General features: G+C 34.8%; 1 protein-coding gene across 1 annotated transcript; it reads right to left on the bottom strand.

The window, feature by feature from the left end:
- Positions 1-1502: 1502 nt before the first annotated feature.
- On the bottom strand, positions 1503-7912 carry LOC135208020 (uncharacterized). Its single transcript, XM_064240125.1, has 4 exons — positions 7745-7912; positions 5974-6128; positions 2070-2170; positions 1503-1526 (listed from the first exon to the last, which is right to left on the bottom strand). Exons 1-3 carry the CDS (start codon positions 7878-7880, stop codon positions 2147-2149), a joined length of 315 nt encoding a protein of 104 aa, XP_064096195.1. The 5' UTR covers positions 7881-7912; the 3' UTR covers positions 1503-1526; positions 2070-2146.
- Positions 7913-16859: the final 8947 nt, after the last annotated feature.

The following is a 16859-nucleotide window of genomic DNA, read 5'->3' as shown; positions in this document are numbered from 1 at the left end:
ATTTCCGATAGTTAATTAATTTACAATCATAATAAGCTTTTCTGCAAGTGTCGTGAGATATTGTCAGTTAAATTTATGCAAAATAAAACATAGCGGTAGTAACTACTTACTGATATTTTACCTGTCCCTGAAATACATCTTAGGAGGAAATAAACTTAATATGACAAAGAAAGCTAAAATAAAATTTATTTCTTCTTTAAGCCGCATGTGAAATTTTTAAATCTTGCCTATTCAATAACCTTCGTTCCTTCCCCAACAAAGCAGAACTCCTGCCCGCAGCATTTACGTCTAATAAAAAGAAAAAAGAAAAACCTACAGATCATTAATGGCCGAGTTCAAAAGATCTCCTGAAAGAGGCTTTCAGTGACGTAAGGAGGCTTTCAGAACAATTATTACAAAACGAAGACATCACAAAGAACATGACCGTTGATAGGTATAATGATTCCTTTGAAACTGATCTCGTTCCTCTTCACGCAAATTCCCTTTCACGTGAATGTTCACCTACGGATACATGTGTCAATACACATTACGTAATTCTTATTGTGTTTCTGTCCTTGAGGATCTCTTTTCAGTGGGTTTTGCTCTGAACAGGATATCTAAAGTTGTATGGTAAAATTCTTAAATGAAAATGTAACAAATAACCTGAACTATGATAAGTTTTCTATCTCATTTTGAAGAGATGGGGGGGGGGGGGTTGGGGGTGGGGGTGCGGTGGGGGGTGGGGTGTCTATCACAGTCATCCTATTCAACTGGGTAGTTTTATAGTGTGGGGTTCCGGGTTGCGTCTTGCCTCCTTAGGAGTCCATTACTTTTCTCACTGAGTGCGCTGTTTCTAAGAGCACACTCATCTGCATGAGTCCTGGAGCTACTTCAGCCTCTAGTTTTTCCATTTTCCTTTATTATTATTACTACTACTACAACAACTGCTGTTTTTTTTTATAGCCGACATATTCAATATATTTAGAGCTGCAACAAGACAGGGGTAAATAAAAAAAAGATACCGGTTTATAGAAGGAATATCCATTTTTTTTTTTTTTTTTTTGTCGAGGAGGGGTTGGGTGACGATAGAGTATATTGGTATTCCTAGGGAAAGTCGCTTTGGCAGACGGTCTCCAGTCCGGAGCCCTTCCATATCGTCCTCTTTAGATTTGTCGCACTTGGAATAAACTATATGAAAATTATTTTTTATAAGGACAACAAGTGAAACATAGTCTGACTATTCCAAATGATTTATTTTCAATTACATTCGCTGGATATATGTCTGAAAAAGGGATTAATGCATAAACATACCCTTACAAATAAAGTATCTTTTTCTGTTTGAGATGTTGAAGAATGTTATTTAGAGATGCTAGGCGCTATTTGGAGTCCAATTTCGACCTTCGTTTCAATGAAGCCGAAGTTATTGCTTTGGACACTTCCATTTTCTTCGGAAGAAGAATCTTTGAAGAAACCCCAGAGGCGCTTGTATAGTTCCAAACACTTGGGTTGAATCAGTTGAGCGTCGACGGCAGAGGGACTTAGGGGACCTTCAATAAATAACAAGCGAAATTAAGTTATGGTTTGACAAGAAATATAGTGAAGTGCTCTTTCTATAAAGTGTAAACATTTATAAAGATGAGGATGTGGTATTCTCCTTGACTTCTTGATTTAGATTAAGCTGGCTTATTCCTGGACAAGTCCTCGTCCTAAGGAGACCTGCAACGTGATATGGTGTGAAAGAGGAAATAAAAAAATCGGTTTTCAATAGCCTGTGAGGTCCCGATCAGTCGCCGAGACCTCTGGGCAACCTCACTTCAAAACAAAACCTTCGTAACGCACCGAACACTCCCTAGAAACACAGTTCCAGCGCCCCTGATTCAAGCGATATTTGAAACATTTTCCAGAAGCTACTTTATGACATTGTTAGAACACTAATTACTAACGGACGTCAGTCACTGCAACACTTCTGGTTTTTCTCGAAATTATAATTTTCAACTTTTACTTTTGAATCATGATATTAGTAAGCCTTCGTGTGTTTTATTTTTCATAGATAAAATAATATATATTGATTATAAAAATAATGAGCTTACCTGTCAGGACAGAGATGAAGGAGGCCACTATGTAGTATATAATCAATCCAATGACTCCTGTGTAGCAGTAACTCAAATCATAGATATTTTTCTCTGTTTCCCTGTAATAAAGTCCATAGGAAGATGATTCAATGCACATTCACAAACATAAATGCACACACACACATTATATATATATATATATCTATATATATATATATATATATATATATATATATATATTATTTATATATATATATATATATTATATGTATATATATAGATATATATGTGTGTGTGTGTGTGTGTGTGTGTGTGTGTGTGTGTATTGAAATTCTGACTAACCTCAGTGCTGAACCTAGGTCTTTCAAACGAGAGGTCATGGCTTCCCAAATTGACCGATACAGATTATAAAAGAAGTTGGAACCTAAGTATTCTTGTCCTGGGATTATCCCGGTCATATATACATACATATATATATATATATATATATATATATATATATATATATATATATATATACATATATATATATATATATATATATATATACATATATATATATATATATATATATATATATATACTATATATATATATATAGTATATATCTATATATATATATATATATATATATATATATATATATCTATATATATATATATATATATATAGTATATATATATATATATATATATATATATATATATATATATATATATATACTATATCATATACAATATATATCTACTATACATATATATATATATATATATATATATATATATATATATATATATATATATATATATACATATACATATATATATATATATATATATATATATATATATATATATATATATATATATATATATATATATATATATATATATATATATATATATATATATATATATATATATATGGCACATGGGAGAAAGCGCTCATCAGCAGTTTGTATTGGATGTTCCAGAAGGCTACTATGTCCTATTAAAACCAAACTCCCAACAATACTATGGGTTTGGCAGGAAGGTGTTAGAGCAGTCTTGTGTAAGGCATAGTAAGTATACTGAGTAAGTGTTTGGAACTGGGGAAACATGAGATATATTCCGTTTCGAAGCAGCAGAGTGGAAGGGCTAAACTCGGGTCACCTTCAGGAAGGGTGAATGTTAAAGGTTAACTGTAATTAACATTTTAGTGGCCCATCATTTCTTTTAACATTTCTTTCCATTTGGTGTAACACTGTTAATGTGAACTAAGGTGGTTCTAATACTAATGGGAGTTTTCTCTGCACTTTATGTAGCATACACCTACCAACAAATGAAATTGGCCACTATAGAATAATGCTATTTAAGTGAAGTGGTGAAATGAAGACATAGAATTTAAATGAAGAATAATTACTCTTTGAAATGGGAATGAGAATTAATCCACACTTTATTATTGTATTAATAACTGTTTAGTTTCTTTGGAGAATGATTCAGTAACTTTCTTTCATTATGCATATTTTTTTCATTTAACCGGTCATACGTTACATTTACAGAATAAGCTATTTATTTACAAACGAGGTATAATCTATTAATTTATGCACACTAGATGTGGGTATTTAGTATTTATAAGAGAGAGAGAGAGAGAGAGAGAGAGAGAGAGAGAGGAAGACTGCTCGACACAGCCACGCCAAGTAATTAGGATATTCTGTGTTACATACACATGCTAAAAGCACACTGAAAACGATAGTAGTTAAAATTAGGGTGCAACAGACTTTATCCCAATAGATTGTAATGTGCAACAGAACGGTAGCGAGTGTTGTGGAAAAGCTTCAAGATATCAACGAATACTTTGGAAGGCTAAACGGTACAAGCCTACATAGTCAAACATTGTCAGGACTCAGAGGCGAGAGCGCGAGTGCGCAAGTTGACCTAGCTGTTGGTTGAAAGTCGTGTGATCGTGAACTTATGTGTGTGTTTGTGCACCAGATAGGGTGTATTCATGTTATCTTCAGGAACAATTTAATGCATTCATATGTGCGACCACCAGGGCTTCTTAGTGTCATATAATGAGACCACAGGCAAAAAGCAGCTAATCTAGAAAGAAACTGTTTAAGTGTTAACTAAAACAGGTCTGGAGGAAAGTGTAGAAGATCCATCCAGAGAAGTAATAATGATAAAAAGACTTTGTTGAACAACTGAACATTTTACAGATACCCTAAGAGAAGCTGTGAAGTGCAGTGGGAAATTATTTCCTTAATATCTCCCACGTCATAATTACGCTTTCTAATTTTACTATGAAACGTAACCATTTCTATTTTATTTCTGATAATTGCAGTTTCTCTCCGCAGATGGATTCATTTGTCACTTGAAACGAATTCTCTGACTGACACTTTTATCTCTTAGTTTTGGGAAAATAGAAATAGTTATTGAACTAATAGAGATGGTGTGAGGCATTTTTATTCAGATGATCATTATTGGGAGTGATTGCTTTATATTATTTTGGGATTTCCAGTCCATTTTCTCTTTTTTTCCATGTTAGGTTTTTTTGGGGAAAATAAATAACATTTTTGTATCCCAGATACAATAATTATTCTTCATTTAGCCACAAAGATGCCAATTCGTGGAGGATGTTTTTCTTTTCTCTTCTTAGACTGGGCCAATTAGACCTTGTGTGGGAGTGTGTTTGTGTGTGTGTGTGTGTATTATAATGGTCTAATTGACCCTTTCTAATAAGAGAAAAGAAAAACATCCTCCACGAACTGGCATCTTTGTGGCTAAATGAAGTTATTATATCTAGGCTAAAACTAAACTTTGGGATAAAAAATATTTTTTATTTTCCTTCAAAAACCTAAAATAGAAAAAAAGGGAAAATGGCCTGGAAATCCCAAAATAATTAAATACAATCACTCCCAATAATGATCATCTCAATTAAGACACCTCACACCACCTCTTTATAAAAACCTATTAGTTCAATAACTATTTCCATTTTCCCAAAACTAAGATAACAATATATATATATATATATATATATATATATATATATATATATATATATATATATATATATTATATATATATATATATATATATATATATATATATATATATATATATATATATATGTGTGTGTGTGTGTGTGTGTGTGTGTGTGTGTGTGTGTGTATGTGTGTATAATTGCATCACGAAAATAAGGAACGTGACGAATATGTAAATAAAGACAAGTTCCACGAAGGAAAAGTATGTAAATAAGTTTACAAATAAAGCTCGTACAAATTTTAGCCATATACATATATATATATATATATATATATATATATATATATATATATATATAATATATATAAATGTATATATATATATATATATATATATATATATATATATATATATATATATAATATATATATATTATATAATATATAATACTATATATATATGTGTGTGTGTGTGTGTGTGTGTGTGTGTGTGTGTGTGTGTGTGTGTGTGTATGTATCATCTTAAACCTTGATTAATTGAACAAAGCAAGGATGATGAAAACACTGACAGAAGCGAATCCAAAACTATATTCGTTTAGTGCTAAAAGTGACGGAACCATTTCATGTATATATTCTGTACTGAACTTATGGAAAGAATCTCATCTCAGATGAGAGAGGTCTTCTATCATGTATGTGGTAAATATTTAATAATCCAGTGATCAGATAAAACAACTTCTATATGGAAGTCACGGGATAAGACTTATGCAAAAATAATAATGTCAATAAAAATCACGATCGAAGTTTAAAAGGATACGCTGATACTTACTCTTTATGCAGTTCGTATTCAGACACTTTAGTTGAAGTTGAATATGACACATTTGCTGTAGGGGAATCAAGTAAAGAGGAAAATATCAGAGGCAGCTATTGAATGACCTGATGCTCATGATGGAAGCCACTGACCTTCATATTAACCCAAGGGGCAAACATGCCAGCAATGAAAATACCCGTCATGGACCCACCAATGGCATTCAAGATGCTGTTTGTCACCGCTACGACGCTTCCGAGCTGCTCCACAAGCATCGCAAAGCCGATGGCTGACACTCCAATCATAGCAGCTGAAAGATGAAGAAGGGTTAGAGGAATCAGGTATTCTCTACCCTCTCCGGCGTTTCCAGAAAGATTTTATGTGCCTCTTTTCGAAAGGTGACTGTCATCATTAGTGTTGTAGACTGGTAATCTCTGTCCTCTTTGGTATTTTCAAAACCATTCAACCTGCGGGTTTTAGAAAGTATCTTTCATTATTTAAGTGCCAGACAAAAAGGGAGGGTTACAGCGGATGGTAGCCTCTGCGTTCTCCAGTGTTCCCAGAAACATTTTCTCTTTGCTCTTTTCGAGAGACGCCCATCATCATTGAAGGGGTGAAAAGTGAAGTGTGTTTACAGAATTGGTACTTTATACCCTCCTCCAGAATTCCAGGTTCATTTAACGCATAACTTTTGGATAGATAGCTGCCCTAGTTCATTGGTGAAAGATGAAATAAAGAATCTGACATCTTTTACACTCTCCAGATTTTCTAAAACCAGATGTAACACCTATTTCAGCAAGGTCAATGTCATTATTCACATGGGGAGATCTGAGGAAAGTTTCTTGAATCTGGTATTTTCCTGACTCTTTAGTGTTTCCAGAACCATTTAACCTTCCTCTTTCGAGAGGTATCTGTCATCGAGTAAAAGGTGAAAGAAGAGAAAAGATTTCAAACGCTATGATAGGAGACTATAATTTGTTAAGTGGTGAAAGTTGTAAGTTAAGGGTTACTCTACAGAATGAAGTATTTTCTAATCTTTTCAGTACTTCCACGAACAGTTTCTCTATCTTTTTACTAGTTGTATCTGTAGCCATTTGAAGAGTGTAAGAAGAAGGAGGTTTATAGAATCCAGAATTCGAGGACGTCTTCCATCATTCAAGGGCCAAAGATGTGGGAGGCTTTCAGAATCTGGTCCCTCATACAAATCTCAGATTTTCCAGAAGCATCTAACTCACTCCTTTTCCTTAGGAGGCTATTGCCATTCAAGGTGAAAGCTGAGGGCGTTTTACAATATATAATAGTCTGTATTCTCATTGGTATTTCATGAACATTATCACCTACTTGTCGAGAGACAACAGTCATCTATTCAAAGGGTGAAAGATGAGGCGATTTAAAGAATATGGTAGATTTTATCCTCACCAGTATTTCTGAAACCATTTAACCAGCCCCTTTTCCAGAGATGACTGAAATGAGTGAAGAACCGGGAGATTTACAGCTTTTGATATTCCCTGACCTCTTCGGTGTTTTCAGAACAATTTTTCATTTAACTCTTCTGGAGGCGCCTGTCTTATTAAAGGGTTGAGGGAGGTTTACAGGATATGACATTTCCTTCCATTCAATATTTTCAGAATCATTTAACTTGCCAGATTTCGAGAGGCGAATCTCATCATTTAAGAAATGCAGTTCATTGATAGGCAATTTATGCCTGATCCAGTAATTTTGAACAGCCTTAACCGTCACAATCTATCATAATCGCACCCAATTAAAAGTAAGTTTATTTCATCTTACATTATTTATTAGCGTTTATTTGACTACGAATTTCAACATGTAAAATTAAAAATACTGACTCATTTCTAAAGGTGTTTTCAAAACATTTAAACCTTGCCAATTTTCTAGCTAGAGGATCAATATTTAGAAAATACTTACAGAGAATCTTAAGCATCCTAGTTGCCATTATATTCGAAAATCCTCTAAGGAATTTCCTTTCACTCAGGAAATCCTGCCAGATCAGAGGTGCTGAAGAATTCGCGACTGTTGACGAAGAGCTGACGAGGAAGAACATAAGGTTTAAAAGTACGTTCCTTCTTTCACTTTTTTTTTTTATCTTAATGGACATAACATTTCTCTTGGCAATGGAATGTTGAAGCTTGTTGACTGCAAATGGAAAAGGTGGTATTTACGAAGACTTTCATTAAGATACGTTTGAAATTAAACCCTTCTATTTTTCTTCTCAGTTTAACTCACATTAAATATGAAATTATCATTCGGAACATCATGACTGTGAACGAAAGTAGGCGAAAATTACAGGTTGAATATTTTCAAAATGTTTTAAAAGAATAATAGAGAATAATTGTTCCAATAAAGCTTAAACTAGTTTACACAATCCATAAGAATGGGGTTCTTTGTAGTTTTATATGTAATTAACTTGGGTACAGTAAAAACTACAGAATGCTTATTTTTCACATTTCGCGTATTTCAAGATTAATACAACAGATTTTGAAAAACATTCAAAATAACAGGTATTTAGAATTCCATAACAGTCAGTAGTGAATTTCTCTTAAATAATCAGCTCTTAGTTTTGATGTTTTTGTTAGTTTCGCAAATTTTATTTTATTCTTATAGAAAATCTTCAGTATCTTCTTGGCGCCTTTTTGGGGTTATTCTGCTCAAATAATTTTTTAGTTTTACAAATGTTAATATAAATAATACTACTAACCAACATTTTTATTCGTAACACGTAGGAAAATTGATTGAGTTCATATAGGTGCTTCTGCGGGAATCTTTCATCAAGTATGCATTGCTAATGTTATGGAAATATGCATTATACATACAAAGCCCACAAAGTGTTGGGTGTTCTTTCTTACGCATCGATCTGTCGTAAATTTTGCTTTGCAGATCATGGGTAAAAGAAGGTTTCGACAACTTACGTGTTCTTCCCATTGCGCACCTACTTCATAAGAAGTGTATATGTATATATATATAAATATATATATATATATATATATATATATATATATATATATATATGTGTGTGTGTGTGTGTGTGTGTGTGTGCGTGTATATGTATATATCTATATATATATATATAATATATATATATATATATATATATATATATATATATATATATTATGTACCTGTGTATGTGTGTATAAACACAGGTAAGAGTTATTAGCTAGTGTTTTCATCCCTTACCTAAATATCCAGTGAAAAAATCGTTTATATTTTATTTTAATCTCTGTATATCTATCACACTGTAAACGAACCTTTATAGAATATATCCTCAAAATTTTGACATTTCCGTACGAATGCATCTCACTGGACAAATCTTTCACAGAATGCATAAAGAGAGAGGTGAGAACCTTCACCCTCGTTCCTATGATTATGAAAGACCTCTGACATTCGAGGTGCTCAGTTCCCTCACCTAAGCATGCCACTGTAGACTGCTGCAGCGAGGAGTCCGGCCATGCCGGGCACGTGGGAGATCTTGTGGCCTCATACATACTACATACATATATATATATATATATATATACATATATATATATATATATATATATATATATATATATATGTGTGTGTGTGTGTATGTATGTCATTTGAGTTTTGAAACGTAAGAACTCGGCAGAAATATTATGCAAATGCACACCAAAACCTATCATGTAATGTAATGATTCTCCCATTGAATCACGTGTCACCTTGAACCATCCCAAGGGCCAATTTGACCCGATGTGGTGCTGGTTTCAAATATTTAACATTCAGCTAATTAAGAATAACGTAAGGAGCAACTAATGACATGTAACATGTAACTTGTATATGATGGATAATATTCTATGAATAACTTACTAATTTGGAAATACGAAATGTAGATTATTTTTATCATTTGTTGTTAACTTTATCCATTCAACACAAATAATGTAATAGATTTATACAAAAACAAATGATTACAAAATTTTAAAACTTATTAAAGACACCTCCTAACAAGCATGACAGAAAAAGAACTAACTTCTTATTTCATCGAAAGGCAAACCTCTTTGGATTACAACTAGATGTTTAAAGAAAAAAAATCACCCAAACCACAAAATCTAATAAGAACCAACTCAGAAAATATTCTCTAAAACAAATCACCAACTATTTATATAATGATATGAAACGAAGTCTGAATTGAAAGTTACAGAAACCGGAACATTTCTTAAGAAAGATGCTATTCAACTATGAAAAAGAATGATTAGCTGCTGTACATTTCAGAAAAGAAAGTCTTATGAAATGCAGAATATGACGAATTAATGAAAGAACTAACTTTCACACAAAAATATTTAAGGACTTTGATGATTTCAGCATTGACCCAAGTCCCTCCGTGCGATACACGTTCTGGTCTGTCCAGGTCCAGGGCTTCTACATTATGATTTCTTGGCTGGGAGTCACTCAGCTGAGCTACATGAGGCTCTCGTCTGTACCGTCTCTTGGTAAAGCCAAAAGGTAAGAACTGCTCTCTTTCCCTAGTAGACACGTCATCTCACAAGTACACACACACACACACACACACACACACACACACACACACATATATATATATATATATATATATATCTATATATATATATATATCTATATATATATATATATATATACATACATATACCTAAATCAGGCAGTGCAAGGAGCATGAAGTAATTATGGTTATTGGTGACCTCAATGCGAGGGGGGGACAGGGAAGAAGAAAGGAGAGAGGAAATATGTGTAGACTGGTGCTTAGAGAGAGAACAGATTATATCAAACACCTGGTTTAAGCATCACCCAATGCATCTCTGGACAATGAAAAGCCCTGGTGACAGAGTTAGAAACCAAATAGACATTCTAACTATCAATAAAAAAATTTTAGGAATTCTGTCAAGCAAGTAAAAGCCTACCCGGAGCTATTTGTTATAGTGAAGTTGAAAAATTTGAGGAAGAGTATACCTAAATCAAAGAGGCAGCTAAAATTATTGTAAAGAGAGGAATTGAAGAACCAATATAATATAATTGTAAGAAATAGATATGACCAGCTTAAGGAAGAGGGCCCAGTGCTCCAATATCCACAGCAAAAGGGGCAACATATGGAAAATATAATAAGAGAAGGTAATGAAATAATACCAACAACAGAGAGGAGAGCTCGAGCAGAATGGATGACAGGATATCTTGATAATGATGGATGAAAGAAGGCAACAAAAGGGTAAAAATGAAGATAGATATAGGGCTCTGGATAGAACTAGTAAGAGGGAATGCACAAAGGGAAAAGAGAAATGGATGGATGAGATTTGTGAGGAGGTGGAAAGTTTGGATAAAAGGGATGAACGGAGAAAGTATGATACGGTGAAAGAAATTACTTTTAAAAAGAAGAGAAACATCAGCACTGGTATGAAAAAAGCAGATGGAACTATAGTAATGGGGTCGAAAGAACTATAGAAAAGATAGTCGGAATATATTGAAGAATTGTTTGATAACGATAGAGAAGAACATCTAGATTTGAATGACAACGGAGGAGGACCAAGTATAGTTAGATCAGAGATAAGGGCATCTTTAACGATAATGCAACAGATGATGATGGAATAGCAGCAGAGATGTTGGAAGCTCTGGGAGAATACATCATTGATTTATTGATAGAAATAGCGGAAGGAATATATGAAGATGGAGAGCCTGCAACACAGATGTATGAGTCGGCATTTATCACAGTACCGAAAATACCAGGAACACTTGAGTGCATTAAACACCAGACTATCAGTATCATGAGTCAGATCACAAAAATAATGTTAAGGACTGTTTTGAACAGAGTAAGAAATAACATACTCCCAGATGGCAATGAGCAATGTGGTTTTATGAGAGACAAATGGACAAGAATTGCAATTTTTTTGAGAATGTTGATGGAGAGAGCAATAGAAGGGAAAAAGGATCTATATGTTTGTTTTGTTGACAATGAAAAGGCTTTTGATCGGGTTTGGACATGTAGACCTTATAAGGTTGCTGGAACGGATAAATATCGATGGGAAAGATCTAAGCTTGATGAAGAATTTATATTGGAATAAAGAGGCATCAGTGAAAGTAAAAAAATGATGAATCTGAGACTCAGCACATCAAGAGAGGTATAAGAGACGGCTGTGTGTTATCACTTGATCTCTTCAATTTATATAGTGAAATGATAATGAGAGATCTCAGAGATATGGATGGAATTAGGTTGGAGGATTCAATATTAATAATATCAGATATGCTGATGATACAGCACTTGTTGCAGGCTCCCATGATAAACTTCAAGCTTTAATCAGTACTTTACTCCAGTCAAGCAGAGAAAGAAGTTATTGTTATCACCAAGGATGAAATACCCACAAGAATAGATATAAGAATTGATGCTGAAACAGGTAAACTAACCGATAGTTTTTATTATTTAGGATGCACTGTCACAAGTGATGGAAAATGCGAAGAAGAGATCAAGAAGAGAATATTCATGGCAAAAGATGTATTTGTTGAGATCAAGAAATTAGTCACCAACTCGAAAATACCTTTGAATCTAGGGAGGAGGTTTGTGAAATGTTTTGTTTGGTCTGTATTGTTATATGGCTGTGAAACTTGGACTTTGAGGAAGGCAGACGATGAGAGGTTACAGGCTGCAGAAATGTGGTTTTGGAGAAGGATGTTAAAAATACCATGGACAGAAAGGAAAACTAATGAGGAAGTATTAGAGAGAGTAGGCGTTGAAAGAGAGCTTTTGGCCTCAGTGAGAGGTAGACAAATGCGGTTTGTGGGTCACATAGTGAGAAGACAAGAACCAGAGCATCTCTCTCTCACTGGCAAAATCAATGGAAGGAGACCGAGAGGAAGACCTAGTCAAAAATATATGGATGTATTAGGAAGAATGACTGGAAGTTGAATGTCTGCAGCTCATTGCTGCAGAGAGCCGGAAAAAGAGAGGAATGGCGAGCCATGATTGCCGACGGCCTTGGGGATATGGCACCTGTATGATGATGATGATGATGATATATATATATATACTATATATATATATATATATATATATATATATATATATATATATATATATATATATGTGTGTGTGTGTGTGTGTGTGTGTGTGTGTGTGTGTGTGTGTGTGTGTGTGTGGGATGGGTGTGTGTGTGTCTGTGTGTGGGTGTAAAAGACACTAGCAATGCTAGTAAATAATATTAGGGTGCAATGAACTGTATCGGTAGTGGACTGGGAGTGTGCAACAACACACTCACAAGTGTTAAGCAAAAGTCTAAAAACATTCAGCGAGTCAGAGCATACAAAAGCACAACATTGCAAGGTCTCTTCGGCGAGATCAGGGGGCGCGCAAGTTGACCTAGTTGGTCGACAGTAATATGATTGTGACGTCAGAAAATTGCAGTTGCGTGTGTATGTTTGTTTGTGCGCCAAACACGGACATTTATCTATTCTTGTATTTCTATGTTTGATAAATGCGATTTCTTTTACAGATGGAATCGTTTGTCACTACCAAAAATGAATTCTCTATTTGACATTTCTTTGAGAAAGACTGATGGTTTTTTTTTTGACAATGAAAATAGTGTGTTGCAATATACTCATGCAGAGCAGTAATGGTGTTTCTTGGGTTTCAGATTTTAAATTCATTTCCTTTAATTTTCATATTAGCTCTTTTGGCGAAATAAAGACTATTTTTGTATCTCAAGAGTTTGAATTAGCGTAGATTTAATGGCGGAAATGTCAGGTTACTGGGAACGTCAAAGGTAGGTCCCGTTACGAGTTAGGATATCACTCCTTTAATTGAACATGGTCCATTATACCCTATAAAACACACACACACACACACACACACACACAGACACACACATACACACACACACACACACACACACACACATATATATATATATATATATATATGTATATATGTATATACTGTACATATATTATATATATATATATATATATATATATATATATATATATATATATATATTATATAGATAGATACAATTTTATGCCATTAGAAATATCATGGAAGGTTTTTTTAATCCATTTCTGTCATTGAGACAATAAATGAAAGGAGGAAGTTGTGTTTTGTTAACTTGTAGAGATATGTTAATTTACTTCCCATTCTCATTTAAGAAATTTGTGTTATTGCTGTCTTAAAATACCCAAGGAAGGGTTCGGAAATAAATTAGCTTTTCGTGAATTCATAACGTCACATTTATAGTGAGACAAGCATCAAAGTTATTAAGCTGGAAGTATTGGTTCAATAATATCCTTAACGAATACTTTTGTGAATTTTTCTCCATCGCTTGTTTTTTCTTTATCTTCCTCTATTCCTGAGTAATAATAATAATAATAATAATAATAATAATAATAATAATAATAATAATAATAATAATAATAATAATAATAATAATAATAATAATAATGTTGGATGGGTAACCGCTCTCCTCGGCATTGATTCCTTGGGAAAGGATCTTTACCATAATTCTCTCAGTTTACTCAGCTGTAACTGAGTACCTATTCCCGAGTGGGTTGGGTCCAGCTATGGGTTAAATAGAAAAACTCAACAATGATGGACAGAAATGAAGGATTAAACGACAATGACGTAAATGGAACTTCTGGCAACAATTGAGCTTCATCCGGCAGCTACAAAGGGAAACCAGAAGAAGGAATGGACAAGGGAGGAAAATAAGGAAATATGGAGATCCTATATCAGAAGCAACCCGACAGAGAGAGGATATAGAAGGTTAGTCAATATCTGGAATGAAAGGAACAACACCCCCCAAACAGAGCAGAGGCTGGCAGATCAAGTAAGGAACATAAAGAAAAAGAACTGGCTCTCAACAACAGAAAGATAGGAACTGGAGAGGGAAATGACACACAGCAACGAATTAAATGAAGACTAACAGAGAGACGATACCTCAGAAGACGACAGGGATGATGAGCTATCAAACAGCCACACACGAAGAAACACAGATGAAGTAACAGAGAGGACGGAATGGGTAGAAAAGATCAGACAATGGATGAATCAAGATAAAGAGAGAACAAAGATCCTGTCCATGAAAGCCTACAACGCCAAGAAATTAAGGGAGAAAACAAGTGAGGTCAATGAAATAATGAGAATGATACACACCACCATTATCACAGAAACAACTATCCTGGCATATGTAGGAGCAAGAGTAGTCGCAGAACTGATGGGGATACGAACACCAACACCACCAGAACAACCAACCCAACAGAAACCAAAACATCAACCACCTTGGAAAAGGCACCTGGAAAAGCAAATCGTGGTGATGAGATCTGACTTGAGTAAACTGAAACAGATGACAGAAAAGAGGCTAAGAAGCAAGAAAACAAGGGAGGAACTGAATGTGAAATACAAAGTACAGGAGAGGGGACTAAACAACACAATAGAAGATGTAAAAGAGAGGCTTAATGAAAAAGCACATATGATCCAACAGTACATGAACAGGAATAAGGGATACCAACAGAACAAACTATTCGGAACCAACCAGAACAGACTATACAGCCAATTAAGAAGGGAAGACAACTTGCAAGAAATTCCTGAAGCCAAACCAAGTAAGAGACTGGGAAAATATATGCAACATAGTTCTCAAACATGCAACATGGTTCCAGAAATCAGGGGAGAAGAAACAGGGAGGATAAAACAAAGATTCACTGAGATCACGGCACACAATTAGACACCAACTAAAGAAAATGCCCAACTGGAAAGCCCCAGGTCCCGATGAATCATGGATACTGGCTCAATAATTTCAAGGCCCTACACCCACGAATAGCAGAACAACTCCAGCATTGTATTACAAACCACAATGCGCCCATATGGATGACCACAGGAAGAACATCCCTAGTACAGAAAGACAAGGGTAAGGGAAATATAGCCAGTAACTACAGACCCATTACCTGCCTACCGATAATGTGGAAGTTACTACCAGGTATCATCAGTGAAAGGCTATACAACTACCTGGATGATACCAACACCCTCTTCCACCAGCAGAAAGACTGCAGAACGAAGTTTAAGGGGACAAAAAACCAGCTCCTGATAGACAAAATAGTAATGAAGAACAGTAGAAGAAGGAAAACCAACCTAAGCATGGTATGGACTGACTATAAGAAAGCCTTCGACATGATACCACACACATGGCTTATAGAATGCCTGAAAATATATGGGGCAGAGGAAAATACCATCAGCTTCCTCAAAAATGCAATGTGCAACTGGAATATAGTACTTACAAGCTCTGGAATAAGACTTGCAGAGGTTAATATCAGGAGAGGGATTTTCCAGGGCGTCTCACTGTCCCCACTATTCTTTACAGTAGCCATGATTCCCATGACAAAAGTACTGCAGAATATTGATTCTGGGTACCAACTTAAGAAAAGAGGCAACAGAATTAACGATCTGATGTTCATGGACGACATCAACTGTATGGAAAGGCATCAAGGAAATAGATATCCTAATCCAGACTGTAGGAATTGTACCTGGAGACATCAGGATGGAGAATGGAATAGAAAAATGTGCATTAGTCAAGATATAAAAAAGGCAATGTAACAAGGACTGAAGGGATAAAACTACCAGGTGGGAGCAACATCAAACACATAGATGGGACAGGATACAAATACCTGGGAATAATGGAAGGAGGGGATATAAAACACCAAGAGATGAAGTACACGATCAGGAAAGAATATATGCAGAGCTTAAGGCGATACTCATGTCAAAACTCAACACCGGAAATATGATAAAAGCCATAAACACATGGGCAGTACCAGTAATCAGGTACAGCGCAGGAGTAGTAGAATGGACGAAGGCAGAACTCCGCAGCATAGCCCAGAAAACTAGGAAACATATGACTATACACAAAGCACTACACCCAAGAACAAATACGGACAGACTATATATAACACGAAAGAAAGGAGGGAGAGGACTACTAAACAAAGAGGACTGTGTCAACATCGAGAACAGGGCATTGGGGCAATATCTGAAAACCAGTGAAGACAAGTGGCTCAAGAGTGCATGGGAAGA

This window comes from Macrobrachium nipponense, chromosome 34 (assembly GCF_015104395.2).
Source record: "Macrobrachium nipponense isolate FS-2020 chromosome 34, ASM1510439v2, whole genome shotgun sequence".
Lineage (NCBI taxonomy): Eukaryota > Metazoa > Arthropoda > Malacostraca > Decapoda > Palaemonidae > Macrobrachium > Macrobrachium nipponense.
The sequence above is the reverse complement of the archived record's forward strand: the minus strand, read 5'-3'. Positions and strand labels throughout refer to the sequence as shown.

Excerpts from the sequence above, each read along its gene's own strand:
- LOC135208020 (XM_064240125.1), bottom strand. The coding sequence starts at position 7,880 with ATGTTCTTCCTCGTCAGCTCTTCGTCAACAGTCGCGAATTCTTCAGCA. Across the intron at positions 6,129-7,744 it reads TAGGATGCTTAAGATTCTCT|CTGCTATGATTGGAGTGTCA; the intron begins GTAAGTATTTTC and ends TTCATCTTTCAG. Across the intron at positions 2,171-5,973 it reads CCCCTTGGGTTAATATGAAG|GGAAACAGAGAAAAATATCT; the intron begins GTCAGTGGCTTC and ends ACTTTATTACAG.